Genomic DNA, 20981 nt, shown 5'->3' on the forward strand with positions numbered 1-20981 from the left:
GAAAAAGATAAGAATGCTTGAGAAGCTGAAGAGGTCAGGCAGTGACAGCTCTGTACATAGAACTGGGATTATAGCATTTGGGAAGGGCGGTAATTACAGGTTCCTGTCAGGTCTGCTCTCTGATCCTATTTCTTAAAAGTTTTTAAGGAAGTTAAAATAACAAAATAAATGGACATTTCTTGAGCTTTTACTATGTACAGGATATTGCTAGCAGCTCAGCATGCATATTTAATGAAACTCTTACTCAAACCTTATGACATAGAGATACTTTTAATCCTCGTTTTTTAGTGGGTGAGGCTGAATTTCCCAGGATTTAAATAATTCAACCAGCCATACACAGCTTGTCAGATTCAGACATAACCAAGGAGTGTTGCAGGCCAAGCCCAAGACTTGCTTAACTCAATTTAACTTTTACACTGTACTGCCTCTTCATAGAAAAGGCCGTCACAGATTGCCTCCACTTTTCAAATGAATGGTGTTTTTATCAAGTGAGAAAAGCTGATTATTCATTTTCTTCCTTCTCAACTATAGGCCAGCTCTGTCTCTCTGTCTTTCCCTCTCTCTGTGTTGGGCATTCCTAAAGTTATATCCTCAGGAGAATATTAGCAAATATTTCAGAGTACTTTCTTAATAAACTTTATAGAATTGAAATTAATTTAAAAGTAATACATTGAGAACTACCTTTTCACTTGGTGTAGTCTTATCTCTGTAATAAGGACATTAAAAGCTTGGCCTTTGTCCTCTGGAAAGGAGCCTTTGAAACTTCATGTGCATATGAATCATGCAAGAATCTTACTAAATTTAGCCCAGATTCTGTTCACTGGCTCTGAGGTGTGTCCAAGATTCTGTATATCTAACAAGCTCTCAGGAGCTGCAGAACCTGTTGTTTCCTTCTGATCCTTAAGTAGCAAGGATATGGGAGCATACACTCCTGATGAGGGCAAGGGGATCATCGCTGAGACAGATGAGAGGCTGAAAACCGCACAACACTAGCAGCACAAGGAGTTAGATGACAGGATTTGGGGGAAACAAAAATCAGATGATTAGACTTTTTATGAGCTGATGCTGAATCTGTGTCAGGTTCAGTTCCCCAGGCCTCTGTCCTCATATAAAAACTTCCTTATCAAAACTGTGTACAAGACTTAGGCTTCTAGACTCTCACATTGTCAAAAATGTCATAGTGCCAACGTTGAGTGAAATAGGAGTTCTTGAACCTACAAAAACGTATACTTACTTTCGCTGGTATTCCTTTATATTCAGCTAAATTTCTCACCTTTCCCTCAGACGTATCAAAAGCAACAGAGGATGACCTCCACTAGGTGGAGAGAGATTTGTCCCCCCTGTATATTGGGTATAGGACATTCACTTTGCTCTCATTTGGAGTCCAGGACTTTAAGGGCATTGGAAGGCAAATAAGTGGGAAAGTACTCCTTATTTTAAAAAGTCACCGTGTATTTCTCATGGCTATGTCTACAATGAGACCAATGAAATGTTGTCAGTTTTCAAAATAACAGATCAGATAAGTATATTAATATATGTTATAATTCCTAAGCACAGTAAGTTTTGTATTATTATCATTATTATTATTATTATTATTATTATTATTATTATTAAGCCCCAGTGTAAATTTCCATCTGGAGTTTCTATTCACTTTAAAATCTGCCCCACTAAACCCTACATTGTTCATTAATTGCTTCATTACTTATTGTAATGTTTCAAGCAATTTTAAAACCAGTTTTATAATCCTAGCAGTTTAAATTTTTTAACAGACAGTGAAAATGCCAATGAGACCACAAATTCCCATAGAGCCAAAACTTCTTTGTACATTAATTTTTTACTTCACTTCTAATAGAACTCATTTCTAGCATCTGTAGCTGATGTACAACCTCTAGGACTATTTTTAAGCTATGATGCATTATTATCACATGTATGGAATATATGTCTAATTACCCTAATTGCTGATATTTACTGAGTACTTCTCATGCGTGAGCATACTTTTAAGTACTGCACATGTCAAATGTGTTACTTAAAGAATGTGGATTCCTGCTAAAAGATGCAGAAATGGCTTTGAATATGTTTCCTTAAATATGATATGATTGTCTATAACTCAATACAGCAAATAAAGGGCTATTTTTAATATTTGTGTGTTTCTGTGTTCAACTTTAATATCCATTTAGCAAGACTCTAGAAAGAATATCATTAGATGCGGATGTAGAGTTCACAAGGTGCTGGTTAATTCCATTGGAAGCAAAGCTGTTAACTCATTTTTTTTTCTATTGAGCTGTTTTCTAAATAATTGTCCTCTTCTTTAACTTCAAAATTATAATTTTGTGGCACTTCAGAAATATTGACAAGAACACACTTAAAGGACACAGAATGAATAGAATGAATTACAATTTGGAATGCAACTGCACATTAATCGACATTAACCACATTACACATAACCTGTATATTACAGAAAAAAATATACAAATGTCATTGAACAGTAAATAAAGAAAATAAAATGTATGATTAGTTGTACTTAATATTTTTGTTATGAGTTTTTCCTTTTTTAAATAAGCTCTATGTTTGTTCTTCTAGTGCCACCATTTAGTTTACATATGGACTACATTCTGGGCCACACCTGGATTCTTCAATAAGTTTTCTGTCCTATTTAAAGGACCAGGATGGAGTCCAGGTAAACCAAGACTTGGACTAAGTGAAGAAATCCCAGAGGTAAATAGAGTTCATGTTGGTGATGGTAAAGATTAGTATCATATCGTCAGGTCGACAGCCAGCCTATATGTATGTCGACTTCATGAAGATCTGAAAAAAAAGATGTTCCCTTCGGCAGATACAGCCCTGTGGTGCATAACTTACTGAGTAGGTACCACCTAGGGGTGGATAAGAGGAGGGCCTTCTCCCAGGATGACACTGCCTCTTACTGGGGAGCCTGGTTCAGAGGCAGGGCAGCAGAGGCTAGGTTTCAGATCCACTCAAACCTATAGCAAAGAAGCTTTATGTAGTGCAAAAACTACACAAACGTATGTTACTGGGTCACAGAATCCTAAAACATTAGAGATGGAGCCTTAAAGATGCTTCAGTCTAGCTTTCATTTTGTTCATGAAAGAATGAAAAGATGGTCAACACCACTAATCATCAGGGAAATGCAAATCAAAACCACAATGAGATATCACCTTACTCTTGTTAGAGTGGCTAAAATCAAAAAGACAAGAAATAACAAGTCCTGGTGAAGATGTGGAGAAAAAGAATCCCCGTATCCTGTTGGTGGGAATTTAAATTGGCACAGCCAATGAATGAAGGGGAGTAGGAGGTACAGACTTACAGTTATGGAATGAATAAGTCACAGGAATAAAAGTCACAGCATAAAGAATATAGTCAATGATATTGTAATAACAGTATACCAGGATAGATGGTAGCTATACTTATAGCAAACATAGCATAATGTATGAATTTGTCACATCACTAAGTTGTATACCTGAAACTACTGTCACATTGTGTGTCAACTATACTGAAATTAAAAAAAATAAATAAATGAAGTCTCTAGAATGGAAGGTCAAAAGCCACACCAAGATGATGTGGTTATTAGATTAGATCGTAACCTTATTCATTCTGAGGTACAGCAGTAGCATTAAATTCAGAAATCACATTAAAACCCAAAAATAAGTGAGGTGGAGATTTAAAACCCTGGAAACCAAATGAAAAATTCAATTTCAATCTGGAATTCTTATAGAGATGAAAAAAAGGATTTTCTTTTCAACCTTTCAGGATATATATTGTGGTTCCTTATTAAAATAACTGTCATTAATAGTAACCTGAAAGCAACAGAAAGGGTAAGCTATTGTTGGTTTCGAAGATAATTGTAAGTATAAAATTAGCCAATATTATAAGGAAATATCTTTTTTTTATTTTAATATTGTTATTTTTTAAAACTCTTGATCCAAATGAGGATGTTTTTTCATCCAGTTATGGAAGCTGCTTTGCTGAAATTTCCCAGATATTTTTAGTTATGTTCAAAATCAGTTACGTAACAATGAGCTAATCTGATATAGATGAAAATAATTTGCTTTATTTTAGCTCTAAAAAGTTTAGTTTGCTGTGATCCATTTATTATTTTTTCTATTTTTCAATAGATAATCCAAAGTGAATACTCTGAAGTCATATTTATGCCTAAATTTGCATTATAAAAGTAGAGTTGTGGTATTTTTTGGAAACTCCATAATTTAGGAAAGTTGTTTCCAATAATGTAATATTTCCCTTTCAGGCATGATTATCTCCACTACTAAAAATCACCTTCCATTTTTTTCTTTTTCTTTACTTTCATGTATAATTCTAGACATATTTCTGTATTCATATTTTTATGTTCATTTTAGTTGTATTTGTCATCAGTACATGTTGCTGAATCAATTATTATACCAGTTTGTTATAAAGTAGACTAAATCATAATCATGATGCTTCTGAAATGAAAAACAAGTTTCTGAACTTTTATGTTTTTCTATCAAAATGAAAAAGAATGTGAGTAATTTTGGGAAAAAAAAAGTAGCAAAGCTTTTCCTTTCTTTTACACATCTCCTCTTTACTTGGTGTGAATGTCAATGAGTAGAATAAGCCAGGGAGCAAAATAAAGCTTCTTTCTTGTCTTCCTAGGTCACCGGGAAAGAAGTTCCCTTTTCATCATCGGTGTCTCATCTATTGAGGATATATGCAGTTGTACAGTTTGCTTTGATGCTAGCATTTTATGAAGAGACCTTTGCAGATAAAGCTGTAAGTAAAATTTTGTGAGAATATTATCTGTCACTTTATCTGAAAATGAAAATTAACTCCCCATTTTATAGTTGTGCTCTATTATTTTCTGTAATTTCTACTTTAATGTTGGTACTATCTCCTGTTTAAACAGGTAAATTATTTTTTTCTAGACTATTAAGTATAAATTAGTTATACCCAAAATGTTCTTGTGTAGACTGTCTATCAAATTATATGCTATTGATATTGACTTGGCTTTGGGGAGGCAGAATAAAAAGTCTTCCTTGAGAATTTTTAACCACAAACCAACTCTCATTCAGATATGGGTCTGGGATTTATACTAACCATCAATTTATAAACCTAAACTAAGAGTTTAATTTAAAGTGTTCTCAGATTAGGTCTCATGTGTCTAAAAGACCCATGTTCAAAGCATGCTTGGAGCAATCCCTTTAAACCCAAGTGTCAGAGTATTCCCACAGATAAAGTTCCATTGATTATGAACTCAGTTAAAAAGGACAGGAACATTCTGGGAGAAAGCAAGCCATCATGACAAAGCATTAGCAGAAACAACAAACAACAGACCCCAACTCTCAAAAATAACAGATGTTAGAAATTGAAGGAGAATATAAATTTAGTAAATTTAGTATGTTTGAAGATACAGAAGATGAAATTAAAAAGAAATTAAAATTATGAAAATCTAAAAAGCAAGACTATCAAAATGATAAGGCACATTTAATAATCACATTAAACTTCTAGAACACAAAGATGTGATAACAGATATGAGAAAGTCAATGATCTATTTAAGAATTTGAAGCCAAATCAAGAGAAAGTTAGTGTATTAATAGAGTCATCCGTTATTTAAAAAAAAAAACATTATATAGTGATAAAAGACAATGAGATAAAAATAAAACATGACAAGTTATCTTCATACATAAAGAATAGTGTGGAAAAGTCCAAAAAAGATGCAAAAATCCAGAAAAAACTTTAAATGAATATAAATTGGATCAGTAGACCATGAATTCAAGAAAAATAAATTACTTTTTTTCAAAGAACAAATTTGTGCTATTTACAGATATCAGTTTTTAAAATGCTACATGTAATAGAAATTATCAAATAATATATGTGGAAAAAATGGGTACACTAGAGGGTTATTTTTAATAATTTAATATAAAACCCTACAGAATCATTCTTAATAATTACACACCATTTTATTATTCCTAGTATAGTAATGCCACTGGAACAATTACAAATACTCCATACATCTTCTACAGTGAATTACAAGAAAGAAGTCTACTTGAAGTAGGTTATTGAGTGTGTTAGGTGGGACTCACTGGTTGTATGTGACAGATGCTCAACCCAGGGTAAATTTATTAACTCCTATAACAGAAGAGTTCGGACTATTTCTTCTTCAGGCAGTGCTGATGCAATGAGTCAAATAATGTTACCAGGAACTTTCTCATTTTCTTTGTAGCTGTGCTTTTCTCAGTGCAGATTCTCCTATAGACTCAGCCTTCATGGTGACAAGATGGCTACCAGCAGCTCTAGCTTTAAATGCCACCAAACAAAGAACTGCAGAAATTAAGGACACAAGTTGGAGTCTGATGTTATGGTTTGGTTCATCTGGTTGTCCCTGAACCAGTCAGTGTTATCATTCCATTAATGGGAGAACAGGGTCTACTCCACAGGATCCTCATGGTCAGTGAAGAAGAAAGAATGGCTTGAAAGAAAATTTACTAGATGATAGTATATAGGAAAAATGAAATAAAATTGAGTAGACAAAAGTAACAAATGTTAGATATCTATAAATCCTTCTCACTGATAAATATAAATATATGATTTAAAATGGTTTTCAAAAAAAATGTGCTTTAAACACTTATAAAATACATGATAATATATAAACTTTCTTGCAGGATACCTTCACTTAAATAGTCTATGGCATGAGTGTCTTTTAGATATCTGCTGCTCTGAGAAACAGAATATCCAATTAAATATGTCTTAAATATAACTGGAAATTTAGAGGCAAGTGTTCCTGGGATTTGTTAGTTCATCAGTTCAAACATGTAGAGCTTCCAAAAAGTCTTCTCTATAATTCGCTTGACTTTCATCATCATAAGATAATTACAGAAACTTCAGGCATCCTGTATTCACAGGCAGCAAGTTCACTTCTTCTAGAACATCTTGTAAATTTCATTTTATTGAGGAAGGAGGAAAAAAAGCCCCAGAATATTTCCCAGCAAATATTCTTTCATGTCTCATTATTCAAGACTAATTCACATGTCCACACTGAACCAATAACTAATACCAGCTCATGAATTAACCATGAATGAATTATACCAAGCATAATTTATTCCCTGGGGATAAAGTGCTCACTTTCCCCTTGAGCACATTACTTCCTTATACCTGCACAAAATCAGCATAGTATTAGAACAGAAGAAATGGCAGATATTTTCTGGCTGAGCATCCAATAGTGTGTGTCTGGGTATTCTGCTAATAAAATAGATTTACCAAAAGTAATTATAGCCATTACTAGATTATATATTAAGGAAGGCCCATTTTACCTTTTATCATTATTGAAAGAATTTACTAATTGGTATCATTCATACATGTTTGTGTTTTTTTGCATTTAAAATTAATAACCAAACATTGTTACAAGTAGTGACAATAGATAAGTTCATATGTACTCTCTGTACAAAAACAATGACTTTTCAAAACCTACAGGAAAATATTTAATAGACTTTACTGATTATAACAAAAAAAACAATGAATTCTAGTTTCCATTTTGTTATCTTAGTTTTTTTACCTAAATAATTACTGAAATATGTATGTATTCATAGAGTTTTCCATGGTTGAATGAAACCAGAAGAAAAGCTACATCATCCACATCTAAATATCTAACTCTTGATGTATGTATCACTGTCGAGCATAGTTTGTGTTAATCGAACTTTTTTTAGTTGCACTAAACAAAATCCCAAAATAAATTATACCAATTCATAGAAACACAATTAGGAATTTACCCATTTTGAGGGCACATGAGTGGCTCAGTCGGTTAAGGTCTGACTTCGCCTCAGGTCATGATCTTGAGGTTCTTGGGTTCAGGCTCTGTGCTGTCAGCTCGGAGCCTGGAGCCTGCTTCAGAATTTTTGTCTCCCTCACTTGACAGAATTTTTGTCTCTGTCCCTCCCTCACTTGCACTCTCTCTCTCTGTCTCTCAAAAATAAGTAAACATTGAAAACAATTAAAAAATAAATTTATCCATTTTGATTTTTAAATAGAAACTCTTAAATTCACCAAGAGATTTCAGGGTATATGTATGAGTGAGTACTTCCTGGGCAGAAATGAGGCTAGCCCCGGTGTATATTAAAAGATGCAACTTATAGCAAGGCATCACAAGATTTTTCTGCTGCCATAAAAAACAGAAACTCGTATAGGTATATTGACAAAGAGAAATGCCAAGTGTTGAAATCCTTTTCAGACTGAAATTAGAGTTGGAAATAGCTTCATTCCTGACACAAATTAATTTTGAAAGGTGTATTTGCTTGTTTCCCACACATGTTTTTCTTTGCTAAAAACATGCTGTGCAACTAGGAAAAAAAGGTTGCTTATTTGCAAGATTCTGTAGTGCCATTCTCGTCTCAGGGATGTTTAAAAGCATATGAAGACATTAACATCCAACAGCAATATTTTTTTTCCAGATTCACTGTAGCCAATAATCACATAGAAAAGTTGTGGCTGACTTGTAATTGGGGGCCCTGCTGTGGTCCCACAGCCTTTTCTGTTTATGCGTATACCAGAGTAGATAAATACTTACTTGTTTTATGTGTGCAAGTTCTGTATAAATAACTTTGGGAGTCAAAAAAGCAATTTTGATGGCCACCACAAAGGTGTAAAAGGCACATTCCTTTCTTGCTGAAACTTGAAATGCATACATTTAAATATATAGTGTTTAGTTTAGTGATATGACCCACAGACTTCTCTGTTGATTTTGGTTTAGTAATGCTTGGGAAATCAATTCCTTAGCTGCCAGGGTCCAGTTCATGGGGTGATATCATGAATACACGTTTGAAATGAAAATACGGACACACTAGCATGTTTCCAAAGTAAAACTGTAAAAGCAATGCTATCCTTTCAAATAATAGACACACTCAAAAGAATTTGAATATTTAACAGTCTTATAATAGAATGTGTAATAAAGTTACTGCATATAGGTTTTAACAGATTATTTGATGATATATTTCAAGTTAATGAGGCATCTGAGAATATCCAATATAAATTTGGAAACAGATTTTTTTAGTTTTGAATTCCCCTGTATGCTGTATTCTGTAAAATATTATGGGGACTACAGTTTTGTAACTAAAGTTTTCATGTTGACATATTTTAAGAGACTCTTTGAATAAAGTCGATATATTTAATTGTACTCTTGTATTACAGTGTCACTTGCACAAATTAGATCTAGCTTAGGTCTTACATGAAATCTCTCAGGTCAGTATCCAGTGTCTAATTTCTTCTTCCAGTGCAGTCCACTGAGATTTAATTTAATTTCCTAAAGTTTTTAGGTGGTAACTGAAGTAATGTGAAAAAAAGAAATGTGAGCCAAAATGAGCATCAGTTATAACTGAAAGCTATGAAATAATGTAATATGTGTGTATTAAAGGAAGGATATTTTAAAAAACTACCTGTCTGATGAACATAAGCTTCACGAACTTAGAAAAGTGCTCATTGTGAGTTCCAATGAAAAATATAATTTTTGTACACTAAATTGGATTATAATTAAGTGAGAAATCACACATTAAAAACATAATTTACCTTAAATAATGCAATATTAACTATGAAATTGAACATATCTTCATATTATTAGTATTGCCCCAAAATTTGATCACTATCAGGTAGCTCCTTTAATACTAATAATAAATCCAATCATAAGCTTCTTATAATTTGAATTAAGATCCTAGTTTTATTTATGAAAAATGTGTAAAAATTAGACATTTTAACTCAACTTTGGAAACTCAAAGTCTAAATACACAGTTCTGAGGAGTCATATTTTCTTAATAAAAGAAATCCTCATGAAAAGAAAATTTGTCTTTCTGAGACTATCCTTTAACATTTCCTGTTTTCTTTTGTGTTTTGGGGAATAACTGAAAGAAATATAGCTTATATTTCCATTTATTTCTTAGTGAAAAAAATAATAAGAGTTTTCTATCACAAGTATAGCAAAAGTTGGTGTACAGATTTCAGTGAGATCTTGAAGCAAACACTGATAATTTAGAGTAGTTTCAATGATCCCCCAAATAGTTTTACTGAACAACTAAGAAAGGTATCGTGTCAAAATAGATCTACTTCCAGCAACTGTTGTGTGACCTTTCATTCTGAGGTTGCTCACCCTGGGATTAATGATTAACCGATATTCAGTCAAGACCCTTCTGTCTTCTCTACCCAGTGCCCAGTGAGGTTATCCAGCCTGGCCATGAACTATTGCCAGTCCTTAGTAAGCTCTAATATTACAAGCCCTACTAATCCTTCTCTCACCTCCATGGTTTTCTCCCATGCATGGTCTGGTATACTGGACTCGACTGGCACTTTCTGTGGATTTCTACAGCTTCTAGAAGGTGGAGCCCACAGTCACAGATTGGGTGAGGCAGACTAGCAGCTGTGCCAGCAAACCCAGTCTGCTGCCTTCACATCACAAGTCACAAAGGTTTAAGTATTAGGCGATTCTGACCTCATTATAACAACGTTTAGGAAGAGAAGCATTTTGAATCAAAATAATTACTTTAGTGGCTCTTCTCAGACACCTTTTAGACAAACTCCTAAAAGCGTACTACCTTGTTAGAATCACAAAATCCAGACATCTTCATTTTGAAGTCCTTTGAAAAAAAAATCATAGAAAATATTATCAAAGCATTTTTGACGAAACAACAAAGTTTTAAAAAAGAGTTTGTTTACATAGAGACATAGGAGTATTTTATGACACAGCGTATGGAGCTGATACCTCCCTCTGTGAGATTTGTCAGGTGGGGAAGTATGAAAGGTAGTTATGTTGATCAACAGTGTTTTTCCATGTAATGTTAACAGGGTGATATCCCCAGTCAAGAAGCAAAAAGCTTTCTTCTTTATATTTGTGAGCAGAGGAAGGATTCCCACAGCTCATTGATTATGCAGTTTGAATCAAACATGTAATTCTACTAGAATTCCTATGTAATTAATGCTGCTTCTGAGGTGTTTTCTTGTTTTTGTTTTGTTTTGTTTTGTTTTTTCCTTAAAAGTAAGTTGCACAGAAGTAGAGTTTTTCAGGCATACAAATTTGTACAGTGATTGCTGCACTAGGAAACTTCAATGGAAATAAGGGCAACTGAACTGCTGATTTGAAAGATAACTTTTAAAAAGGAAAAATAATTCCTTGCTTGATAAAACTTTCATAGTTATGGTCTTCTTCGTATGTTTTTGTGTTTGTGTGTGTGATAAAAACTTATAATGCATTCAAAGATTAATTTAGAATAATTCCATCTTAGCATTTTAGGACAGCAATATTTTACATAAAAGATTTACCAGTAGTGGAATGTATGAAATGAGATTTAACTCAATGAAAAATAAAGTTTTATTTGTTATTAAAAACTAACAGTCTTTAAGTCATTTCACATATTGTTTAAAACACAGGAGTCTAAATGTTTATGGTCAAAGCCTATCCATCCTATTTTATGTGTTTGTTTGTTTTTTTCCCTTTTTGCTCTAGTATAGCTGGCCTGTGATCATATAATCAGGGATTAAAGCAGTATGTTTTCTAAGGTAGAGATTTTGTCCATCTTGATCACTTTCTTAAACTCATACCTACTATGATGGCTAGCACACGCTCAATAAACATTTATGAAATGAATATGTAGAAATTAGATATAACTAATTGATTATATGCCTTAATTAGCTTATCAAATGATGCTGTATGGAAAACCTTAGAAGTTAAATAAAGAAGTGGACTCTTGTCTTTAGGACAATTCTGTTCTTTAAGGAATGAAATAAATATTAAAGGATTTAATATTTAACATATTTAACACTTTGAAACACTTAATATATGATATTAAATTATTAATATTAATTTATGAAATACCAAATTTTAACTCATCTAATATAATTTAATTTTAATAAACTAAAGCACTGATAGGAAATTATATATTTAATGTTATAAAGTATTAAAGTATTGACTAAACCAATTGATAATTTAAGAAATTATTAATATCAAAGGCATGGACATTAAAACAAAAATATAATAAAATATTCATTCATTTGGTCAGTCATTCAAGAAAAATATTTGAGTACTGACTATGTGCCAGGAAATGTTCTAGATGCTTGAGATATAACAGTGAATAACAAAACATAACCTCTAATGGAGCTTACATTCTAGTGGGGTAGGACAGACAACAAAAACAAAAGAATGGACAAACCTACAATTGTATAGAAATGATAAGTGTATAAATGTATAATTGTACAAAAGTGTTGTATGGAGAACAATATAACGAGTAAGGTTATAGATGATTATGAAAAAGTGCTATTTTATATATGACAAACAAGGATGTCCATTTGAATAGTACCTCAGTGAAATGAAGGAATGAATCCCAAGGATCCCTGGGGGAAGTTCTTCCAATAGAAGCAACAGTAAATAAAACAGACTTGAGTGGGAAGTATGCTTGCCATGTTGAAAGAAGAACAAAATTTGTGATATGAAAGGCAGAGAGATTACTAGGGGGCAATATGGTAAGGGGATGTGTTATATATGGGCCAGAGTAAGGACTTTTGAGTTTTATTCTAAGTAGAAATTGAAGCTCTTGGAGCATTTAGAACATATCCCTTAAACAGCCATTAATCTACTTAAACAGACCTAGTTACTTCTACCACCCTGAAAATAATTTCCTGGCACTTTTACTGCATTGTCCCAAAGCAGTCATTGCTGAATTCCACATATCCAAATAGCACTCTATAGCTCTCCACTAAAACATTCTGGTGTCCACTGAGCTTTCCCTCTTATATCTGATACCTACCTAGTCCCCATACTCCAAAACAAATCGATATTTTTTATTCATATTTTTGATTACTCATCAATACTCGTCTAGGAAACTATTGTTTGGAAGCTTTTAAATCCCTTTCAATTCCGGGTACCATCCAAGCATACGATACTGAATAGAGAGGTGTTGTAAGTTGGCTGTGAGGTCAGGCTTAATGTATAAGGCAGTGTGGAGAGGGGGTATTGGACGTGAACAGTGTTTGTGATTGATGGCTTTTGCTTACTGTTTAAAACTGTGGACAGATGCAGTTTTTGTAGGTATATATATTAGTTAATAAATGAGTTGAAATTACCTCTAGGTATTTCATGAAAAAGCAGAGAAAGAGTGTTTGCATGTTTTGATAACTCTATTAGCCACTTTGCTGTGTCACACTTCTGGTGTTCTCATTAAGATGCAACATAAACACCATCAGTGAGTAGGGGAATCATTCAAGGGGTGTGCATCCTACTTCTTGCTTTTACAGATCCACTCTCACATGACAACAGTATTCATCTGACCCTAAATATTAGCTCTGCAACCTCTCTGCCCCTGACTGTTTAGGTTTGTTGCTCATATTTATTCCACCATTGTCATACTTTGAGGTCAGGGAAATGTATTTTGAATTTCAGAGGTGTCATTTATTTCTATGTGATGATGGAAAAGTTACCTTATTCTTATATGAAGCAGATATAATGATACCTTATCTGTAAGGTTGTTGGGACTAAAGAAAAGAATTGAAATATATGAAACATATAACATAGAAGCTATAAAATAGTAGATGCTCAATAAACATTATTATTAAATTTTGACATGTAAACAAAATGCATAATTCATTTATAATTATGATTAAAATGTTTTATTACAATAATTGAAAAGATAACCCTTGGCATGTACATAGGAAATCTGTAGAATTCATCAATATGAATATATATTTGTGCAATATGTTTCATTTATGTGTTGGCACGCATAAACACGTTCTGCTTTAAATATTTTCTGTATTAAAAACAGTGTTGGGTTTGAAACCACAAAGAATTTGTGATAATAAAAATAACTATTGGACTGTGCTATTTATTCATAAAAATGTAAGTGATTTCTCCATATGTGGGGCACAGGTGTTTCAAAGAATTATGACAGTCATACCTTTAAAGGAGAATTTTTAGAAAGAATATTTTAAACAAAATAGTTCTGTGGAAGTGTCCATTTGATTCTCCCAAGCATTCAGCAAGATAATTAAATGACATTAAGGAAACCAAAATGTCTGCTGCATAATTAGCCTTTTTGAAAAATGCCAGTGACAAATGGTGTAATATAAAATAAAATTTGAGGCTGGTTTTCTTGACAGCTTTAAGTTCTAATGTTCTTTTTGATAACTCTCCTAAAGAATCTTTGGTCTCTGTATTTTCTTGACAGGCACTATCACAAGTTACCCTCCTTCTGAGGGTTTGCTTCATTATTCTGACATTGACCTCCATTGGATTTCTTCTGGATCAAAGGTAAGAAGTGAGATTCTTTCCTTTTGTGTAGTTTATAATGTTGTCTTAAAAATATATGTGAAACTTCAATATTCATCAAACATTTGTTATTAAAAAATAAAGTTGAAACTATAATTTCACAGTATGTTGTTAAACAGTGTAGTTTATCCAATTTTTAAAATCAAGAATGCATTTACAATCTAAGCCTTTTAAATGAGATTTAGGTTTTTTAAGGTTATTAAAGAAAACTTATAAGTGTAATGAGTAATTTGGCAAAACATAGACCATAACTCTGAGTAATTAATAAAATATGAAACATATTGGGTACTTTTCCTTTGCCATTGAACAGTTCACATATATGCCAGAATGTGTGTGCTATGTACTTAAAGTGTATGTCCTTTCCCTCACACAGCATATTTAAAGAATCTTGCTTTAAATACTACCCTAGTGAGAAAATGCATTCACTTGCACAATTTTAAAATGCATTTATGGTAGGAAGTATGTAGAAAAATACCTATTCATTGTTACTTAGAATTTATCAAATATTAATATTAACACTAATACCTATATTTATGTACTTAATATGTGGAATGGAATATGTTATTAATTCTTACAACAATGCCCTGAAATAAGAATTACTATAAAGCCCATTTTATAGGCTAAGAAAGTCAGACAGACAGATAGTAAGAGATAGAACACAGTAGAAACCCAAGCAATGTGACTCCCAAATTCGCGTATTCTACAGTTTACATATACTGTAACTTGGTGAAAAACTGCAAAACAAAACAAAACAAAACAAAACAAACTCAGTCATTCTTGAGATCTTATCTTTGTTGTAGTGTAATTGTTTAAGTAGGTAACCAATACCATTAATTTCAGGAAATTGTAAAAATAAAAGTCCAGGAAACACATGCTTAATTTATATTAAATATTATGTTACTTTCCCAAGGAATGCTTAATTGGTGTTCTGGAATAACAGCAGATTCTGGAGTTTTATCAATCACCAAATCATCAAGATCAAAATGAACATACTGGTTAATGGGATGGTTTAGAACATGCACCTATAAACACTTGTGTTTATAATTTATTTTGGGGGGGCTCTCTATCCCTACTTTTCTAGACTAGAAGTAAAGTACCTACAGAGCCATGAACTAATAAAATGGAAAAATAGGTCACAGTTCCCTCTGAAATAATTAACCCAGATCCGAAGAATCAGGATCTCACATTTTAAAGATTATAATTCTATTGGTTGCATATACTTATGAGAGGTAGCAATAAGCTAATACCGATAGTATAGTTTTTTGTTTTGTTTTGTTTTGTTTTGTTTTGTTTTGTTTTAGAGAGAGTATGCGTTGAGGAGAGGGACACAGGGAGAGAGAGAAAATCTTAAGCAGGATCCACACTCAGTTTGTAGCCTGATATGGGGCTTGATCCCATGACCCTGGGATCATGACCTGTGCTGAAACCAAGAGTCAAACACTTAACCAGCTGAGCCACGCAGGCACTCCAAGAAAAGAGACTTTAAATCAAGACTGTAACAGGAAACAAGGAAGGGCAGCATATAATAATAAAGGAGACAATAAAGAGGACAATTGAACAATAAGATGTAACAAATGTAAATATTTATGGACCCAACAGGTCCATAACAAGTGTTTCTATGTGATGATGGAAAAACAAGTGTGCCTGGGTGATTCAGTTGTTTAAGCATCTGACTTTTGACTTTGGCTCAGTCATGATCTCACAGTTCATGGGGTTGAGCCCCGCATTGGATCCTGTGCAGACAATGCAGAGCCTGCTTGGGATTCTTTCTCTTTCCCTCTCTCTCTCCCCTCCTCCACTCATTCTCTCTCTCTCTCTCTCTCTCTCTCTCTCTCTCAAAATAAATAAGCTTTTTAAAAAATTACAAAAAATAGTTAATAAAGGAATTAGTTGCTAATAATACAATAATAGTAGGGGATGTTAATACCCCATTTACATCAATAGATCATATAAATGGAAAATCTACAAGGAAACAATGGCTTTGAATAACACACTGGGACAGATAGATTTTACAAATGTATTCAGAACATTCCATCTTAAAAGAACAGAATACACATCCTTTTCAAGTGCACATGGAGCACTTTCCGGAATAGATCATATATTAGGCTACAAAACAAGCAACAATAAATTGAAAAAAATTGAAGTCATACTATGTACCCATTCTGACCACAATGGTATGGAACTAGAAGTCAACCACAAGAAAAAATCTGCAAAAAACACAAATACATGGAGGTGAAATAATATGCTATAAACAATGAATAGGTAAAGAAATAAAAGAAGAAATCAAAAAGTGCATAGATGGCACAAAAACAGACACTCAGATCATTGGAACAGAATAGAGAACCCAGAAATGGACCCACAAATGTATGGCCAACTAATCTTTGACAAAGAAGGAATGAATATCCAATGGAATAAAGACAGTCTCTTCAGCAAGTGGTGCTGGGAAAACTGGACAGCGACATGCAGAAGAATGAACCTAGACCACTTTCTTACATCATACACAAAAATAAACTCAAAATGGATGAAAGACCTCAATGTAAGACAGGAAGCCATCAAAATTCTCGAGGAGAAAGCAATCAAAAACCTCTTTGAACTTGGCCCCAGCAACTTCTTACTCAACACATCTCTAGAGGCAAGGGAAACAAAAGCAAAAATGAACTACTGGGACCTCATTAAAATAAAAAGCTTCTGCACAGTGAAGGAAACAATCAGCAAAACTAAAAGGCAATGGACAGAATGGGAAAAGGTATTGGCAAATGACATATCAGATTAAGGGTTAGTATCCAAAATCTATAAGGAACATATCAAACTCCACACCCAAAAAACAATCCAGTTGAAGACATGGGCAAACGACATGACTAGACACTTCTCCAAAGAAGACATCCAGATGGCCAACTGACACATGAAAAAATGCTCAACATCACTCATCATCAGGGAAATACAAATCAAAACCACAATGAGATACCACCTCACACATGTCAGAATGGCTAACATTAACAACTCAGGCAAAAGCAGGTGTTGGCGAGGTTGCTGAGAAAGAGAATCTCTATTGCATTGCTGGTGGGAATGTAAGCTGGTGCAGCCACTGTGGAAAACACTATGGAGGTTCCTCAAAAAATTAAAAATAGAATTACCCTACGACCCAGCAATTGCACTGCTAGGTATTTATCCAAGGGATACAGTATGCTGTTTCAAAGAGACACATGCACCCCAGTGTTTATAGCAGCACTATCAACAATAGCCAAAGTATGGAAAGAGCCCAAGTGTCCATAGATGGATGAATGGATAAAGAAGATGGGATGGATATATATAGGATACACACACACACACACACACACACACACACACACACAATGGAGTATTACTAGGCAATCAAAAAGAATGAAATCTTGCCATTTGCAACTACGTGGATGGAACGAGAGGTATTGTGCTAAGCGAAATTAGTCAGAGAAAGACAAATATCATATGACTTCACTCATATGAGCACTTTAAGACACAGAACAGATTAACATAAGAGAAGGGAAGCAAAAATAACATAAAAACAGGGAGGGGGACAAAACATAAGAGACTTAAATTGGGAGAACAAACAGAGGGTTACTGGAGGGGTTGGGGGAGGGGGGATGGGCTAAATGGGCAAGGGGCATTAAGGAATTTACTCCTGAAATCATTGTTGCACTATATGCTAACTAACTTGGATGTAAATTTAAAAAATAAAATTAAAAAAATTAAAAAAATAAATAACAAAGGAATGAAAAAAGTGAATGGAAAGAAATAAATATCAAAACTCAATGGTTCAAAAACCTTTGGGATGCAGCAAAAGTAGTTCTTAGAGGGAAATTACAGCAATACAGGTTTACCCAAGGAAGCAAGTAAAATCTTAACTAAACAACTTAACCTTATACCTGAAGGAGTTAGGAAAACAACTATAAACAAACCTAAAACCAGCAGAAGGAAGAAAATAATAAAGATTAGGGCTAAAATAAATAATACAGAAACTTAAAATCAATAGAACAGATCATTGAAGCCAGGTGCTGGTTCTTTGAAAAACCAATAAAATTGATAAACCTCTAGCCAGATTTATCAAGAAAAAAGAAAGGACTCAAATAAAATCACAAATGGGAGAGGAGAAATAACAACAATACCACAGAAATACAAACAATTATGAAAGAATATTATGAAAAAGTTTATGCCAACAAATTGACCGACCAAAAGGAAGTAAATAAATTCCTAGAAACATATAACTTCCTGAAACTGAATGAGGAAGAAATAGAAAATTTGAACAAACTAATAACCAGCAAAGAAATCAAATCAATAATAAAAAAAAATTCCAACAAACAAAAGTTCAGGTCTAAGCTTCCCAGGGAATTCTACCAATCATTTAAAGAACTAATCCCTATTCTTTTCAAACTATTCAAAAAAAAAAAAAAAAAGAGGAAGGAAAGCTTCCAATTCATTCTATGAGGCCAGTAGTATTTTGATAGCAAAACCAGATAAATACTCCACCAAAAAAGAGAACTACAGGCCAATGTCTCTGGTGAATAAAGATTCAAAAATATTCAAGAAAATACTGGAAACAGAATCCAACAATACATTAAAAAAATGTTCACCACGATGAACTGAGATTTATTCCTGGATTGCAAGGGTGGTTTAGTATTCACAGATCAATCAACATGACATATCATCTCAGTAAGAGAAAGGATAAGAACATATGATCATTTCAATAAATTCAGAAAAAGCATTTGACAAAGTACAGCATCCATTCATGATAAAAACCCTCACAGGTGCCTGGGTGGATCAGTTGGTTAAGTGTCTGACTCTTGGTTTCAGCTCAGAGCATGATCTCATGGTTCATGCTGACAGTGCAGAGCTTGCTTGGGATTCTCTCTCTCTCCCTCTCTCTTTGTCCCTCCTGCATACGTTCTCTCTCTCACTCAAAATAAAGAAATAGACTTTAAAAAAAGTGTCGTAAAGTGATAAAAATAGAGGGAACATACCTCAACATCATTAAGGCAACCTACAAAAGACCTGCAGCTCATATAATCTTCAATGGGGAAAAACTAGGAGCTTTCTTTCTAAGGTCGGGAACAAGACAAGGATGTTCACCCTCACCACTTGTATTCAATATAGTACTGGAAGTCCATAGCGATCAGACACAAAAAGGTATAAAATGCACCCACATTAGTAACGAAGAAGTAAAACTTTCAGTATTTGCAGATGACCTAATACTCCATATAGAAAACCTGAAAGACTCCAACAAAAAAATTGCTAGAACTGATAAATTCAGTAAAGTCACAGAATACAAAATCTATGTATAGAAATCTGTTGCATTTTTATACACCAATAATGAAGCAGCAGAGAGAGAAATTAAGAAAACATTCCCGTTTATAATTACAGCAACAATAATAAGGTACCTAGTAATAAACCTAATCGAAGAGGTGACACAGACCTGTATTCTGAAAACTGTATGCTGATGAAATAAATTGAAGATGACACAAAGAAATGGAAAGAGATTTTAGGTTCATGCTTTGGAAGAACAAATATTATTAAAATGTCTATATTACCTAAAGCAATCTACACATTCATTGCAATCCCTATAAAAATACCAGTAATTCTTTTTTTATAGAACTAGAATAAACAATTCTAAAATTTATATGGAACCACAAAAGGCCTTGAGAAACCAAAGCAATTTTGAAAAACAAAGCTAGAGGCATCACAGTTCTGGACTTCAAGTTATATTACAAAGCTGTAGTGATCAAAGCAGTATGGTACTGGCACAAAAATAGACACATAGATCAATAGAACAGAATAGGAAACCCAAAAATAAACCTATAATTATATGGTCAATTGATCTTCAACAAAGCAGGAAAGAATATTCATTGGGAAAAACTCATCTCTTCTATAGATGGTGTTGGAAAAACTGGTCAGCCGCATGCAAAAGAATGAAACATACACCATACACCAAATAAATTCAAAATGGATCAAAGCAATCTATCAATTGATGAATGGGTAAAGAAGATATGATATATATTACATATATGTAATGACGTATATAATATATGTAATAATACATATTCCATATGATGATATATTATATATAATGATATATTTTATATGCATATAATGGAATATTATTTAGCCACAAAAAAGAGTGAAGTCTTACTATTTGCAATGACATGGATGGAGCTAGAGAATATAATGCCAAGAGAAATAAGTCAGTCAGAGAAAGACAAATACCATATGATTTCACTCATATGTGGAATTTAAGAAACAAAACAAATGAGCAAAGGGAGAAAAAGAAAGAGGGAGAGAGACAAACCAAGAAACAGACTCTTAACTATAGAGAACAAACTGATGGTTTCCTGAGAGGAGTGGAAAGTGGGGATGGGTGAAATAGGTTATGCGGGTTAAAGAGTGCACTTGTGATGAGCACTGGGTGATGTATGGAAGTGTTGAATCACTCTATGGTACCCATGAAACTAATATAACACTGCATGTTAACTAACTGAAATTAAAATAAAAACTTAAAAGATGAGTAAAATATCTCTATAGAACATTGTCAAACTATTGAAATATTATGAAAAATAATTAAACTAAATAAATGGAGAGATAACTATTTTCAAAGATTGGAATGCTCAGTCTTATAAACATTACAATTCTCACCAAATTGACTTACATATTTAATACAGTTGGAATTAAAATT

General features: G+C 33.3%; 1 protein-coding gene across 6 annotated transcripts in view; it reads left to right on the plus strand.

Moving 5' to 3' along the window:
• Positions 1-20981, plus strand: part of AGMO (alkylglycerol monooxygenase) — a 377151-nt gene that overhangs the window by 207888 nt on the left and 148282 nt on the right. For all 6 annotated transcript variants that reach the window (XM_058724927.1, XM_058724926.1, XM_058724922.1 and 3 more), the window contains 3 exons: positions 2581-2715; positions 4648-4764; positions 14181-14263. In XM_058724927.1, the coding sequence (XP_058580910.1) occupies positions 2581-2715; positions 4648-4764; positions 14181-14263 (335 nt within the window). The remainder of the gene's footprint in view (positions 1-2580; positions 2716-4647; positions 4765-14180; positions 14264-20981) is intronic.

The sequence above is a fragment of the Neofelis nebulosa genome, chromosome 4, assembly GCF_028018385.1.
Source record: "Neofelis nebulosa isolate mNeoNeb1 chromosome 4, mNeoNeb1.pri, whole genome shotgun sequence".
Taxonomy (NCBI): domain Eukaryota; kingdom Metazoa; phylum Chordata; class Mammalia; order Carnivora; family Felidae; genus Neofelis; species Neofelis nebulosa.